Source organism: Lissotriton helveticus, chromosome 8 (genome assembly GCF_964261635.1).
Source record: "Lissotriton helveticus chromosome 8, aLisHel1.1, whole genome shotgun sequence".
Taxonomy (NCBI): Eukaryota; Metazoa; Chordata; class Amphibia; order Caudata; family Salamandridae; genus Lissotriton; species Lissotriton helveticus.
In genome coordinates this window covers 105,521,601-105,537,969 of record NC_136069.1, presented here as the reverse complement: position 1 = coordinate 105,537,969, position 16,369 = coordinate 105,521,601, and the positions used below count along the sequence as shown (strand labels likewise).

General features: G+C 45.1%; 1 protein-coding gene across 1 annotated transcript in view; it reads right to left on the bottom strand.

Annotated features, from left to right (window-relative positions):
- The window catches only part of LOC144772413 (uncharacterized), a 277,094-nt gene extending 261,844 nt beyond the window's left edge, over nucleotides 1-15,250 (bottom strand). Inside the window, exon 1 of the mRNA XM_078656706.1 lies at nucleotides 15,032-15,250. Coding sequence (XP_078512832.1) covers nucleotides 15,032-15,187 — 156 coding nt within the window. The 5' untranslated portion in view covers nucleotides 15,188-15,250. The remainder of the gene's footprint in view (nucleotides 1-15,031) is intronic.
- Between the last annotated feature and the right edge of the window lie 1,119 nt (nucleotides 15,251-16,369).

The window sequence follows — 16,369 nt, the reverse complement described above, 5'->3', positions numbered from 1 at the left end:
GCGGTCTTGGGTTTGGATTGGTGGTTACTTTAATCATCTGTGTTGCGGCCACCAACCTTTGCGGAAGTTCATAGGAGTCTGGCCGTACGAGCGGAGACCTGCTCTAGAGTATTTACCGTAGGAGCAGTGCGCTGTGGTGTGGCCGGAATTTGAGTGTCAGGTCGGACACTGGGGCTGCGTGAGGAGCGACATTGTTTAAGGGGGACCTGTATTAGCGTTCTTCCAGAGGCTGAAAGGCGCAACCACCCCCAGGAGTGGAAGCTGTGAAGAGCCAGGTGAGGTGATCTGGTTACGTAAGGGGCAGCTGCGGAAACTCGTGTGTCAGGTCGGGCACAGGGGCGGCAAATGTAGAGCTGCGGATGGTGTGTTAGCAGTGGTGTGGAGCTCGTGGCAACTCGTGTGTCAGGTCGGCCACAGTGGCGGCGTGTGGAGAGCTGCGGATGGGGTTTTTGTTCATCGGTGTAGACATTGGAGCGAGGAGACGCGTTCGGAACCTCGTAAACGGCAGCGCAGCAATAGTCCGTTAAAGTGGACGCTTTGAGGCAAAGATTCCTGCTCCGGTCAATATTTACAAAAAAAAAATTATTGGGAAGAAAGTCAAGTGGTTTTAACTCATTCGGCGTTTACCGGGCGGCGAACATACTAGCCTGGCTGACACCTCTCACAGTATCCTCTCTGGACCAATATAGATGATTAATGTGTCTAAGGTGAGATGCCAATCCTTGTATACTTTGTGGTTAGACTTTTTCCCGGCGCATGTCTGCCCACACACTAGAAAACAAAAATTCTGTTTTATCTAAAGACATACTTCTTACTTAAGGAACAAATTGTTTGAAGAACTGGGTCATAGATAAAACTCTTCTCCTGAGCGCCTTGAAGATGCTCAATTCTTAGACGAGGTCAGGAGCATTTAGAAAATGGTATCTATATAAAGAATAAAAATGTTTATAATTAAAAGTCACTTATATCTCTTAGAAGGGATGATGAGCAATGAAGGAGTGTAAGAAATGTGTCATGGAAAACACCACAACATAATGACTTCAAGCAGGAGGGGAGCAGGCCAGAAAAGAGAAGCACTGCTAACAAGTGTAAACCATTGGCGTGCCACCAAGCGCAATGATTCAACTGTAACCCCTGCAAGGGTATCACAGTGAACTGGGTACCTTTATAGGATAAAGGGCCCGAGAGCATGGACAGGGGAAGCTGTTCTTACCCAAACCCGGGCATGTAAAGAATGTACAATGTAAATGGCTTAAGTGAACCACAATATTTGTTAAAATTGTAATACAAGTTTGTGTACCCTACCTTTTGGGATAGATAACCGGTAAGAATTTGGAAAACCTTTCTAGTCCATATATTTATTCCAAGGGAGCGGCAAAGTAAAGGAATTTCTAGTTACGAAATCAGGTGTGTGACACCTTTGTAGAAATGTGAATATTGGGACACACTTCTTATACTTTTACCCAGATTTAAAGGGCCTTAGAAAACCAGGAATTCGCTCAAGAGTTCAGATCATGGATTAAGATCACAGAGGCATATATCTGATCTAATGCAGAACATTGTACTAATGTATCTAGGAATGTTAAAACTGCTGATGTGTTGAGTCTTAATACAAATGTAAATAAAATTGTCTCATTAAAAAAACATCAATTTGGGTACCTCGAAGATTGTGGATATTAGGTGTGCTAACTCCTGTTGCAGGTTAGCTGCCAAACCCACTCACAGTAATCCCTGGTGCTGTCCTGTTATAATATGCTTCACGTAAATTAGGAGTACGATCAAAGCAACAATGAACGAGAAGTGCTCCTCTGGTGAGCAATAATCAGGAAACAATATAATAAGCTAGGAGAGGGGTCCAGTGACTGAGAAAATTGTAAATGCGGAATGTGGCTACCAAATGCATGGAAGCATTCACCTTGACCAATGCTACCTTTAACACTGAGAGTGCATTCAACCTGGCAGACATCAATCACCCATCATTAAATGGAATAAAAATAAGATTTATACAGATTTAAAGCACATTCTAAGAGACAATCACAGAACAAAGGCAGAATGCTCTGAGCTCCCCTAGGGCGGCGCTCTAGTTGGCTTACACGGCTAGGGATCGAGCCTCCATCACTCTGCATCAAATCTGCGAGCAGGGAGTCTGTGCGCGTGGTTTACGTTTGATAGCATTAAACATCTTTGCAGACATCCATCGTTGAAGGCTGCATGATGGAATAGTCTCACAGCATGTTCTGCATCTTTTCAAAAGATTATTGTGCCAGGGAGCAGTCAGGCCAGTCTGTAAGCTGCAGCGCCCTTCTCAGGCTTTTATTACTGGAGGAGAGCCAGGTTGGGGAGGGTGATCTCAGGTGCGGCATCACCCATGGTGATGTCGCTGTAGAAGATCGCTGAGGACCTGACGCGGGGGCAGCATTTCTGTGCTACAACTTCGAAAAGGCAACAGCAGTGAAAGGGTGGGGAGGATAGAAGCAGACGGGGACAGGCGGTGCCTTTAGCAATCCTCAATTCTTTAACTTTTAAGAGAGGCCTGAAATAAAGTGTAGAACATTGAGGGTACATAGGTTACAAGAAGTCAGTGTAGGCCAAAGTCCATAACATAATAGGACAGGGAGGGTGCTCGAGAAGATCTCCGACCCTATCTAAGCGAACTCTACCCGAATGATCGCTACAGAAAGAGCGCCGCACCAGAATAAACGCGACACCGGAATCCATTCTATACTGTCCAACTCCATCAATCAATCACAAGGCCACTAGAGGAACCCACTAGGCACATACTTACACGTTTTTAAGTAGGAACTTTATGGTTATGTCAGATTACTGGTGCTTGTACGGTGCAGAAGCCTTTGCTCCAGCCCGCAGTGCTTAACATAGTCCAGGGGCCATTTTCCAAAGGATATGAGGTTTTCATCACAGACCAAAGCCTGGTTCAGCTCTGGAAATATATTCTCAGATCAAGGGACTCATTTAATTCTAGGCAGTACCTTGGAAAAAATACAGTACTCTTCTTGAGGTGTCTTACGGCTGTTCCAGACATTTATCCTATGATAGCGTGCATAATGATGGGCTTTTCACACATTTATCTGCAGGGAATTCCATCTGTCTTGTCAAGAGACCCTGAACACATTTCTGTTTTTGTAACCCTGTTTTTGTACCCTCTGAGATCTGTGATCTATAGACTGCCGCAACCCTCAGGTGCTTCTGTATTAAGTTACAAATCCCTTTCTCCCTGTGCCCAGCAGATTAAGTGTCGACTGGTTTAATAAACAAGGGCTGTTGCCCAGAACACGTGAACTTCACTTTTGATGCCCAGTTGGCCACTGAGTTGGTCTTTTAACCCCTTGGGCGAGGCCGCGATACTGCGCCTGTGCGGCGCTTTTAATGAGTGGGCGGGTTCATGACGGCCCCCAGCCGTCATCAGCACACGCCCACCGCGGTGCATGACAAACGGGGGCCGTCATCAGCATAGAAGGGGTTAAAAGACCACCAGAGAGAAAGTTGTCTCCATGTGCTATGTGAGGTAAAAAGCCAGGTGTTTATGGAGGCTCAATGGCTCACATTTAAGGAAATTCCTTCCTCCTGAAATTAGACCATAAACCCACAGAATTGATGTGGAGACTGTGAGAGGTACCCACATTACAAGGTTTGAGTAAAATCTCTTGAAATTAATTAATTTAATTAATTTTTAGTTTTTGCCTACACGGTCAAGAAAAGGTATTGTATTTTTTTTTAAGCTTAGAGCCCGCCCCATACTTACCATTGGCTTGCTCCCAGGTAGCTCTCATGTCCTTGCTGCTCATTGGAGAACGCCTCCTCCTGCTTCCTTTCTCTTCCATCACCCAGGAATCCATGGGGCAGAGGCAGTTTTCTTTTTCTGTGGCCAGCTTACTTCCACTGGCTTCCGCTTGCAGAGCTAATTCTTTTCATTTTTAATCAGGAACGCACGTGTTTGCAACCCCTCTCTTCCCTTTCCCGTCCCTGTTAATTGCCCTGTCCCTCCCACCCCTTGTTGCATTTTTTTTGCCTCCCCGCCTCAGAACAAAAAGTGCTATGACAGCCAGTGCTGGCCGCGCCATAGCACTTTGTTATATTTCATTTAATCTATCTTTAAGAAATATTAACAAAGCCAAATAGCTCACGCAGAACTGTTTTGCTTTGTTAATGTTTTTGAGAAAAAAATGTTGCACAGCAGCGTGGATTGATGTGCAACATAGCATAAAATAAATATAAACAAAGAGATATGGTGCGGTCAATGCTGGCTGCACTATAGCGCTTTGTTGTTATTTACTTCGAGCCACACTGCCCAGCAGCTAATGCTGCTGTGCAAGGCAACATACATTGGCTTTGTCAGTGCTTATTTTATCTTTACTTTTAAATAAGCTTTGGCAAATCAGTCGGTCTGGGTTTAATGAGCTAGCACGTCCAGCATTAGCACATTAGAGCGAGACACTGAAGAGGGCGCTAGTAGGAGTAGCTAGAGTGTGTTATAGTTCTAAATTAGTCCCTCGTGCAGTTCAATGCAAGCACTGGAGTGGAGGTGTGAATGATACACCCAAACATAGCGCTCCCAATATCATTGGGTGAGAGAGGAAAACTCCACTGGGCTGAGCCAAGACACAATTGACAAAGTCTCCAGCCAATGACTGAAATAGGCTGGTGAAGAAAGCCCGAAGGGAAAGGAAAACTAAACTGGGCTGAGCCAAGGCATGATTGACAAAGTCTCCGGCCAATGACTGAAATAGGCTGGTGAAGAAAGCCTGAAAGGAAAGGAAAACTAAACTGGGCTGAGCCAAGACATGATTGACAAAGTCACTAGCCAATTACAGAAATAGGCTGGTAAAGAAAGCCTGAAAGGAAAGGAAAACTCCACTTGGCTGAGCCAGGACATGATTGACAAAGTCTCCGGCCAATGACTGACATAGGCTGGTCGAAGAAGGCCTGGCAGGGATGGACCAAAGCCCACTTCATGTATACTGTTAGCAATAGGTCGGATTGACTACTGCGCCGTCAAAAACCAGACCTAAACTGCACTTTGAGAGGCAGCCTGCAAGCACAGACAGATCATTCACCAATGTACAACCACATATGTGCTTTACTAGTGAGTTTATTTAAATGTAATGAGCTCCCACAAGATGAACAATGGAACATTCGACGAGACGTCTTCCCTGGGATAAGCCGGTGTAATGTACTCCGTTTGTAGCTGACCAACGGAGCACAAAGCGTAATGCGACTGACTCTGCCACAGCCCCACGGGCCTCTGCGAGTTCTGCCAGCCCAATCAGATCCATTCACGGATAATCCCGTGTGCTGTCCAAGAGCAGCACTTTCTACTTATTGAATAATTCAAGAATCCAGCAGTGTTGTGACTATTGTCTTATATTTGGCCAAAAGACTAAAACTAAAGCCATATTCAATCCCCAGAATATAAGGGCTATTAATATCAAACAGATCTATTTTTTGTTATCTGGTGAATTTGTTCACTCCCCAACAGTTATAGTTTAACTCACTTCACTCAAGACATCCCCTGCACACCCCAAACACTTAAACTCACTGATCCAGGTTAGAAAAGTAGGGAAGACCCAGGCATGGAAAAAGGTACTTTTTGTTAAGTCTCAGGTCAATTTTTGTCAAGGGCTTCCCTGCGAGTCTTTCCTTTGTGTCTAAACCTAGCCACAAGCGCCTTGGGGCCATGTCCCACCTTGATGCAACATTGCCAACGCATCCCGCTGTCCGAACACGGCCCAAAAACTCCCATTAAAACTGCATGAAGTCAGGTCGATCACATAACAGTGCCCGGTTACCTGACTTATTGCGGTCCTGAATGAGAAATCTTAGGCCACAATTCTCAGGGAGACTTCCGGAACTCTCTCCCTATCAGTGCTTTGTCAAGGTCGTTTGATAAAAATACTACTACTTTTCCAAACGTCTTTCTCCATGAGATTAATAAAGCAGCTGCCTGGCAGGATGCCCAGACATTAATCTGGTGCCAGCACGTGGCCGGTCATGCATCAAAGGCGGAAGTCTGCCAAGTGCACGAGCCAGTAGGAGGCAGGAACAGCCGGGACATCCTCCGCGTCACACAGCGCCCACACGAGGAACAGGAACACCTGCTGTCAAAAACCTCAAAACCCAGACCAACCATATGCATGCACGTTTTAATTAAAATATTGTTTTATTTGTTAAGTTTTAGAGCTCTTCGGCTCTCCCGATGGGCAGGAAACTGTGCACCCGTGTAAAACGGGCGCCTACACTGCTGACTAATCAACTGCACGTACCAGGATATTATACAATCCCGAAATATGATGGGGCGCTGATGCAGAAAAACATGTGTTGGCTTTAGCCTAAACCGTTTAAAGCAACTACCGTTTTGTCGCGATGGAGTGAAACTTGGTATTCTCAGGTACTGCATGGGGTGCGGTCAAGAGTGAAAGCGGAAAAGAGGTTATTTTTCTCATTGCATTGGTTGGAATACAAGTAACAGTCGGAGGAATATTTCACAGCTGCAAAAAACTCTGGAATCTGCAAGAACCAAGTTCCACCCATGACATACAAGCTGCATTCTTCAGGGATCCGAAATTGCAAAAAAGATTCTGCCCCGCAAAAAAGATTCTGCCCCACAAAAAAGGTAAAAACTGTGACAGCAAGCACAGCTTATAAAAAGAAATATTAGAGGTTGAATCGCTATAACATCTACTAATAATAGTACCACAAAGTGCCAGTGGGGCAAAGACGCACACGGGCCTGTTCAGACCTCCACCCACGGGGCAGCTGCCCCTGGCATTACACTATCATCTGTTTAAATTCAGATGAGGTCTTCCTATAACCTGAAAGTTAGTACCTGGCAGCAAACTTCGACATGTCTAGGTCTCCATACTTGGACCTGTTTTGCAGGGTTATCCCCAAACTTTTTGCCTTCCTCCTGTATTTTGTCTGACCTGTTTTTGTTGGCTTTAGGACTGCTATTCCGTGCTGAAGTACATATGCTCTCTCCTTTAAACTGGGAATGGTTGGTCTACACCTGTTTGGCATATTTAATATACCTGTAAGTCCCTTGTACAGTGGTATCCCATATACCCAGGGCCTGTACATTAAATGCTACTAGTGATCATGCAGCTCTGCTTACGCCACCCACAGAAGTAGCCTTTCAAACCTGTCTCAGGCCTGCCACTGCAGAGCCTGCGTGTGCAGTTTACTTGCCAAGTCTGAAACTCCCCTTTTACTACATATGGGTATCCCCTAAGGGAGACCCTAAGCAGCCCTATAGGTAGGGTGCTGTGTAGGTAAAAGGTAGGACATGTGCCTTATTGTGTGGCATGTCCTGGTAGGGAAAAGAACCCTATTTTATTGTTCACTACTGTGAGAGTCTTCTCCTCTCATAGGTTTGCATTGGGAATTCCCTGATATGTTTTTAGTGGTAATTCCCGATCTGGAAGGAGTAGCATTACCATGTTTGGTATGTTTGGAATAGTGATGATAAAGCCTACTTATTGGTACAGGTGGATTTTTCATTAGTATGGTAGAAATGTCCATTTTAAAAGGTGGACATTTCACTGTGCTTATGACTCCTGTGCTTTGCAGCCGGACTCCAATCCATATCTAGGGTAGAGCGACATCTAGGCTTTGTGCATACTTACCAGACAGCCATCACACAGGACGGGATGGGTGTAACATGGTTGCATCTGCACTCATCTGCATACTGAATGGTCTTCCTGGGCTGGGAGAGAGGGAGGTGGGGCGCACTTACATTTGTAACGGCTGGGCCCAGCCCTCACACAAAGAGCTCATTTACCGCCTACTGATGTCTGGAGCCAGGGTCGGGATGGTATGGCGGTGGTGTACACTTCCAAAGTTCGTTTGAAGTTACCTCCACATCAAAGACATTTTAAGTTCAAATACAGGAGCTCTGACCCCATGATTTTAGACACTGCGTGGAACTTGTAACCAGACCCTGCTAGCTCTACAGACTGCATAATTCTTTGTAAGACCAAATTCAATTCCAGCTTCAGTCTGTGCCCAGTTGCGGCAGAGCATGAAAGCTGAAAGTGAAAAGCGGCCACTGCTAGAAATGCACTAGAGACGGCAGAAATAACAATGTGGAATACTTTGTACACTCTACTGCTCTTTGGGTCTATCAACTTAAATGAACTTCAGCTTGGCACTTGTCTCAGTCAGTGAACAGGTTCCTTCAGAGTGCCGGCTTGCCTGCCAAGACAACGCAGGTAAATACTGCACAGAATACAGGTTCGGCAAGGTATGCTGCACCACTTTGTCTAAATAGATTTATACACAGCACTTCACACAGGCCATGTAATGTTAGCCAAGTCTGCAAAGCAGACTAGGTACGTTGAAAAATAAAACCATTAGGCAGCACATAAATAAGGCAGTCAAACCGGTTGCGCAGCCTCCAGATGAGTCCCTATATACCACCGCAGTCGGGTAACCATCAAAATGCTTGTGCAAAGAAAATTTACAATACATATTTATGCGACGGCAGGGAAAATAAAATGTTGCCTAATACCACGTTCTTTAGAGCATCTATACTAATGAATGCACATTCACACATTTATTACAACAGGGACCAGGTCAAATTCCAATTTATTACCACAGTAAAGTAAACTTGACAAAAGAAAATACCGTTTACTACCGCATACATTGCAGGTTACAATGACCTTGCACCGGGAAACTAATTTCCCAAGTCCTGAAGCCCCTACAGTGTAATTTTACATTACTGCACACAGTTAACCCTTTGATTCACAGCTCTGATTAAATCAAAGGCACATAAAACAAATGCCATTGCATAAACCATATATGCACTGTGCAGAGTGTGAAATGCTATGCATTACTATTGTGGAGTAGGGGTGGGGGGGGGGGGAAGAGTATCATGATGCATTCAAAGCTCAGCCTAAGGTTGAAACATGGTCCCTCGTCACACTCGACAATGGTATTAACAAACATATTACACTATATATCACTGGATACACAAAATAAAGCGATCACTCGAAGGTCTGCATACACCAAAGGTTGATTTAATCCAGGTTAAGCGTTTCGCTTGCACAGCAAGCTTTGGTGTGACCAGCAACCTCGAAAATAGGAATGCGAGAGAGCAGCAATTCACTTAATATTAATATATCGAATGCATCACCCACTGGAGGGATTGAACTGTTAATACACCACAAGTTACAGCATGCCTCAGAAAAAATTTCCCATCAGGGCAGCCACTAGGGGCCAGAAACTCATAAATGTAGGCAATTGCTTGTTATGGTGTCTGATGCTCAAAGGCTTACCCATGAAGAAGGTCAAAGGTTGACCGAAACGTGTCAGAATTAGTCTGTGCATGAATAAAGGTATATTTAAACTCACCGTGGGAGTGCGGCTCAATTCTTTTCCGCTAGGAGAGGATGTTGTAATATACATATATAGATATGCTGAATTTTCAAAAAGCATCATGAGTGAAGATTCCATTTGGAATGTGGAATCAATGCAGTCCTGAGAGCTCTTGAGATATGCAGTAATCAGGTTGTATTGTCAGTAATGTTCAGTCCATCTGGATGCAGTGATTTTAAACGGTACATCCAGAAGTTCTCTCTGGAGTCCAGTAGTTCAAGAGTGCATTGATTCCACATTCCAAATGGAATCTTCACTCATGATGCTTTTTGAAAATTCATCTGTGTCATCTGTGCTGCCACTGAGCAAACCATCTTGTACTACCTGAGGAAGGCGGAAGCTGAAATGTTGTAGTGGAAATATGTTTTTTTTCTTTGGTGAATCTATCTGTTTGAGTCACTTCTTTCTTCGATATTTTATTTCTTTGTAACTCATTGTATCCTTTGGGATCCAGATTTTGCCCTGGCTGGCTGTTGTTTTCTTGTGATCCTTCGATGCTGAGGCCACTGCGCCTCACACTGGGCTAGATGCACTGTCGTCCGCGCCCTCGCCAAACAGACTCTCGGACAGGAGGTTGGTGCGGTGTGGGGACCCGAGGGGGTGCTTTGCTCTACAGGACACATCAGGATACAGGCAGTGTCCATTTTCCCTGACTCGCCTGCGCAATTCCACCGGCAATTTGGTTGTGACCTACCCAGCATCGCCCAGCACCGGAGCAATGCATTCTGGGACTTGCGGTCCATTGCCACACAGTGGTCAGCAATCATGGTGGTGTTTCCACTTGGAGGGGGAGTTATTGGGCCTCAACCAATCAGAACAGAGCGGGACTCATTTGTTTGGGATTTGTGCAAGCCTCCTGACATACTCACCGGGCACTGAAAAAGGCTTCATGCCGAAATGCATTTGCCTAATTTGTGTTATTTTCCTGAATAAAGCGGCCTCCTTGATGTTCCCCCGCTGTGGCTTCCACTTCTTTCGTGCAAAGGAGGTGTTTGTAATATATATATATATATATATATATATATATATATATATATATATATATATATATATATATATATATATACACATATATATATATATATAATGTATATTTCTAGGAAAGAGCATATCACAACACCTTAACAATCCACAAACCAGCTACCTATACTTCATTGTCCTTATGCTGGACTTAGACCATGTACAGCACTCTGCTACCTTTAACTAGGTGTGTGCTTTAGAAATACCACACACATACATTCCAATATATATGTTTATATGAGGATGGGGGGCTCCCTCCAGACAAGCTGCTGTCACCCCAGAACTATCATAACAAGGTGCACGAGGGGTAGGCAGAAGCAAGAACGGGGAGCAGTAAAAAACAACTACCTCATGCCCAATCCTCGACTTCACTTCACTTCAGTTTTTAAAAGTTTAGCACTTTGAGGAACGTCGAGTAACGTTGGACTTACAAGAGATAAGTGCTATAGGAAAATGCTTTGGTTAGAACATTACTCGAGCACTGATTTGCATAAAACAGGATCAGTGTCCCATGCTCACTGCAATATGTCCCAAGGAATGATCCAAAGCTTTGGAAGCACTTTGTGGAGGCATGCCAAGCTGCCCTATGCTGCACTCTTGTCACAGACATTGGTTCCTCAATGGTGCTAAAGTGCCAATTTACTGAAATTTCCCACACTGAAGGATAAAATAGGTTTGGCTTCATTACACTGTTATGTAATAATGTGGAGTGCATAGCCCGGGAGAACCGAAGGCAGAGCGGTCACAAGTGAGGATCCACTACTGAGAAGTTATGTGCTTCTGACCAAAAAGAAATGTGTGCTCTTGGGCGAACAGGATCAACTGCCTGCACTTGGAAACCGTTTTCTCAATAGTGAAATTATAGATGTGTGTGGGAAGGGGAACTAATCACCCCCAAATTTGGAGGGGGGTGTAGAGGAAGTGCTTTCTTCACAGGGAAATCTATTTTCCTCACAAACAAAAAACATTTTAAAACAAGCATTTGCACAACGAATAGGTTTAGCCTATGCAAGATCTATTGGCTTTGTCAATGCACGCATTACTTTTGTTTTGGAGTATTCAGGAATATTGACTTTCGGAGAATGCGCTTAAGCACTTTTCTATTACTTATGCCTGTTTTTGTTTCCGTTTGTAGAGGAGGGTTGGGTAAATCAACAGAGAGCTGGAGGAGGAGGTGGCGTTTTAAAAGTAAGGGGTTATTAAAAACAATGATGGTGGGCGGATGGTTAACACAACGGGTACATGCGGAAGGCAGAGATGCCGCCTTTAGAACTGGGGAACAGGGTTCAAGTCTCAGCGTCAGCTCAACATCCTGTGATCTTGGGCAAACCACTTAATCTTCGTGTGCGTAATAGCAAAATGAAAACCAAAATGAAAGTGTCTATGTGTAATGTAAACGGAGCTCATGTAAAGAACTCCAGTACCTCCGGGGGCACGAGTAAGGGCACGGATGATGGGTGAAGCTGTAGAGATGGGTCGAACAAGAGAGCAAGGACCAATGCAATTGTGGGAGGAGGACATGGTGGGCTAAAAGCAGCCGGAGGTGTTGTATGTAAACAAAAACGTGCAGTTGCCTGGGAGCAGGGACCTAGCTATATAAATACTATAAAAATAGCCACGCAGTCCGATTGTGCTGATGGCTTTGCCAGTATTGTGTAAACATTTAGATATACGAACTGGCATGATTAATGTTGGGTAGAGTTTGGATACAGGATTTATATTTGTTTATGGTCTGCAACCCCAACACGAGTACAAAACATGGTCGGCGCTGGGAAACGATAGCAAGTACTTCAAAGCTGAAATAAAAATGTGGGAAAGCATGGTGAACCATTCTACAAGTGGAAGCTTTATTGCAGGACCAAGCGACAAGTAAACATGAATAATGGGTGTCAAAATCAAAAGTCAAAGTCAAAAATGTGCTTCATTCGGTTAAAAAATGTAAAACCATCAAAGCACAGAACAGTATTTCATTCAGCAATTAATCCTAATTACATAATTACACACAAACAACTTGCACCACTAAATAATGGGTGGAATAGAGTGTTTGCAGGTGCGGTGAGCATTATGCTTATGGGACGAGAACGGAAATAATATACATGGAAAAGTTATTCAAAGAAAGCTGACCCCTTTCATTTAAGGGTGTCTCATTTGTGGCTGCTCCTTGGAAGTGGGAAGCAGGTTCAAGTCTCTGTGTTGCCTCAACATCCTATAATCTTGGGCAAATCACTTAATCCTCTCACACGCGTGGTGAACCAATCTAAAAGTGCACCATCCTGTGATCCTGGACAAACCACATAAATCCTCACATCAAACATGGTGAACCAATCTAAAATTGGAAGCTTTATGGCAGGACCGAGAGACAAGTAAGCATGAATAATGGGTGGCATTGAGTGTTTGCAGGTGAGGTGAGCGTTTGCATGTTGGACGGGACTGGGCATAATACACAAGGATAAGTTATTAAAAGAAAGGTGACCCCTTCCATTGTGTGTGTGCTTCCCATTTGTGCCTCCTCCTTGGAAATGGGGAAGCAGGTTAGAGTCTCGGCGTCGGCTCAACATCCTGTGATCCTGAGCAAGTCACTTAATCCTCCTGTGCGTAATAGCAAAATAACAAAACAAAATTAAAGTGTCTATGTGTAATGTAAATGGTACTCATGTAAAGCGCGCCAATACCTTCGCGGACACAATTGAGGGCACGAAGGAGGATGAAGCGGTGGTATATCAAATGAGAGAGGGGAGTAGGTTGTGGTGGGTTAATACTAATAGCAATAGTGGGGTTTCGTTAAAAACAACTGCGGTGTGCGGGAATGGTGTGTTAACATGATGGGTAGGAGAGAGGACAGCCCGCAGATGCACTCATATGGAGTGTTCTATAACAATTTTTATTTTAAAGGAGCTTCAGAGTGCAGAGTGGAAGTCCACTGGCAACTAGCCAGTAACCGGAAGCTGTACTTGGGCCAAACTCCATGGCATGGACAGTCAAAGCAGAGCAGGAAGACGTACAGACGACGTGCTGACCACAGAGAAGCATGGAATCAACCAATGTTAAGTTAAGGTGAGTATTGAGAGGGCTGCAACCCATTTTTAAGATTTTTATTTTTTATAATTACAATAGATTTCTCAGGCAAAACCTCAAAATGTGCATTTGCACAAGGGATGTCCCGCCACCCTAATGCATCCTAGAGACAGCTACTGCTCTCTCATCAGCCTCTTGTTATCCAAAATATCCAGAATAAAAATACATATATGCCGGGGCATTCAGTCAGCCCTCTTCATCCAATGGTGCGGTCAAGTGTCATTCAAACTTTGCTTCTGCCGCACACCGCATACATTCGAACAAAAAACAAGAGCAAACCATATGTCCTTGTGAACTGGGTGTAGCGAGTCAGCGATTAAAAAATGTCCACAAGGAACTCATTTGAACATCAGATGTGAAGGATATGATAAGGTGTGTTCCTTCCTTATAACAAACTATAGTTTTGAAGTTAGAATGTAAAGTCATACCCGTCTAACTCTGTTATTCTATTAAATAAACGTAGAATCAATCTACATGTTAAGAAGTGCAGCACACAAACAATGCATTTCTCTCAAGCCCTCTTCAGCTGAAAATGTTGTTTATAAAATAAAAAAAGTTATGCCCAATCATAAGAAAAAAGGGTTATGCTATTACTGCGTATTCACACTATATACAAGATAAAAAGTGATCCAAGAGACTTTCGTGTGCCAGGATTGTTTGTTATAAGGAAGGAACACTCCTTATCTGATGTTCAAATGAGTTCCTTCTAAACATTGTTTCTTGAATGGAAGACCGCATATAGCCCTGGGCAAAGTAGCCACTTAGTCCACTTTTTGGCTTGCATTGTGATCACACTTTGTCTGACCATGAACCAAAATGAGTGCACTTTAGTGCCGCGGCTGATGCGCCGTGGCTGCTGGGATACTACATCGTTTGAGATTTGTTAAATATGTTTGCCATTTTTTTCCAATTGCATATGTGTGCAGATATATAAACAAACGTTGGACACTGACCAAGGTTAAGCTTCCTATCTTTGACAGTGCATGTTGAAAACATGCATTCGGACATTTCGAAACACCCGGAAAAATTCAGAAGGGGGACCTGGCAGCAAGCCACCGGGCGCCTTGGAAAGGTCCTTCAATGCCTAGGTGGGGAGATGCTGGCCCACTAAGATCACAGACGTAGGCGTGACAGAGCAGTGCAAACCTCCTCACATGTTACAGAATTGCTTCAAGTCCCTCGTCCAACCTTCGCAAGAATCATTTTGTAATAAGGATTGAAAAACTGACTTTGACGACTTATTTGGGTAAAAAGGTAACAGCTCTCTCGATTCCTCTCAGATTACTCGTTGACTTCAGGGCCAATGACCAGTGGAGCCCTCCCTGCACATCGCTCGACTAGATTTTGAATAGGTTGGCACTATAGAAATACTATATACATTGTGATAACAAGAATCCACCTGTGTGCTGCAACTATGCCCCATGCTTTCTGAATCCGTGTTTTGCATCCAACCACCTGCTGATAATACCCACGTTGCATTCGTCCATGGACGGTTCCCCAAAGTTACAAGTCCCCCCTCCGCCCCGTCACCCCCGGCCGGGACGCTCACCGTGTCCTGCAGCCGGGTCTGCACCCAGCGCCCCGCCTCCCTGCGGGTGAAGCCGGCCCGGGGGCTGGCGGTGCAGCGGCGGATGAAGCCCAGGTAGAGCAGCAGCAGGGCGCCCAGGCAGGGCAGCAGCAGCGGGCAGAGGCAGCACGGCTCCATGGTCAGGCGGCCTCCCGGATCGGGCTGTGAGCGCTGGGAATCTGGAGCACAGGTCACTGGGGAGGGAGCGGGCAGGGGCGGGGAGCGCTGCCGCCCATCCCCCGGGGCGCAGGACCGGCAGCCAGGCGGCACGGCTTCCGTGGCATTACAAGAGATGTGAGCATCTCCCAGCAGCCAGGCGGCACGTCTACTACGGCATGACTAGTCTAGGGGTGGAAAGATAACATCCAAGGTAGCAGGACCGGCAGCCAGGCGGCACGCCTACTGAGGCATGACTAGTCTTGCCTGCTCACTGGAATATACCATTGTTGAACGGACTGCCCAGCGAAACATAGCCTAATCTAAACCGGCGGCAACGCAGATCTCTACTGGCTACATTAGACAGGGAGGGGATGGGGGCAAATGGAAAGAGCGGAGTTGTGGACTAGAGAGCGCAAAATAATCAAAGCATTTAAAATTATTAAAAAATAAAGTACTTTAAAGAAACGCTGTGCCTTATAGTCCAAAAACATGGCGTATTATCATACCATTGTCTAACCAGTTTATCAATCGTACTAATTCCTCATTTTACAGTGATAGAGGCATTTCATGTGCTGTTTATTGGCAAAGCTTCAAATCGCTCCTAATTGATGTTAACATTATTTCAGCAGGATACTAGTGTTAGCCTTTTTAGTGTCCAAAAGTTGCAAGTATGCTACGCCAAGTTTCGGAGAAAAACCCTAGGGGTGAACATATTTCACTGGTGCATGTGCGCCAATCCAAGAATACGGTCTCAGACAGACTGCAGATTTCAACAGCAGCATGAAAAATACATTCTTGCGATAAGTTGGAAGAGGAGGAGGGAGACAAACTGAGGAGGGCAGAGGCTTGAGGGTGGAGAGGGGAGAGACTGAGAGGGTGCGGGGCCTCGGAGGTGGAAGAGAGAGAGAGGCTGAGACTTGAAGATGGAGAGAGAGAGACTGGAGGGAGAGTGGAGCAGGCGCGGTGTGTCCATTGGGGCGAATGAATGAATGATGGATGGATGCAGGATGGATGCAGGATGGATGGGTGGATGGATGGGTGGATGGATGGGTGGATGCATGAATGAATGATGTATGGATGCAGGATGGGTGGGTGGGTGGATGGATGGATGGATGGATGGGTGGATGCATGAATGAATGATGTATGGATGCTGGGTGGGTG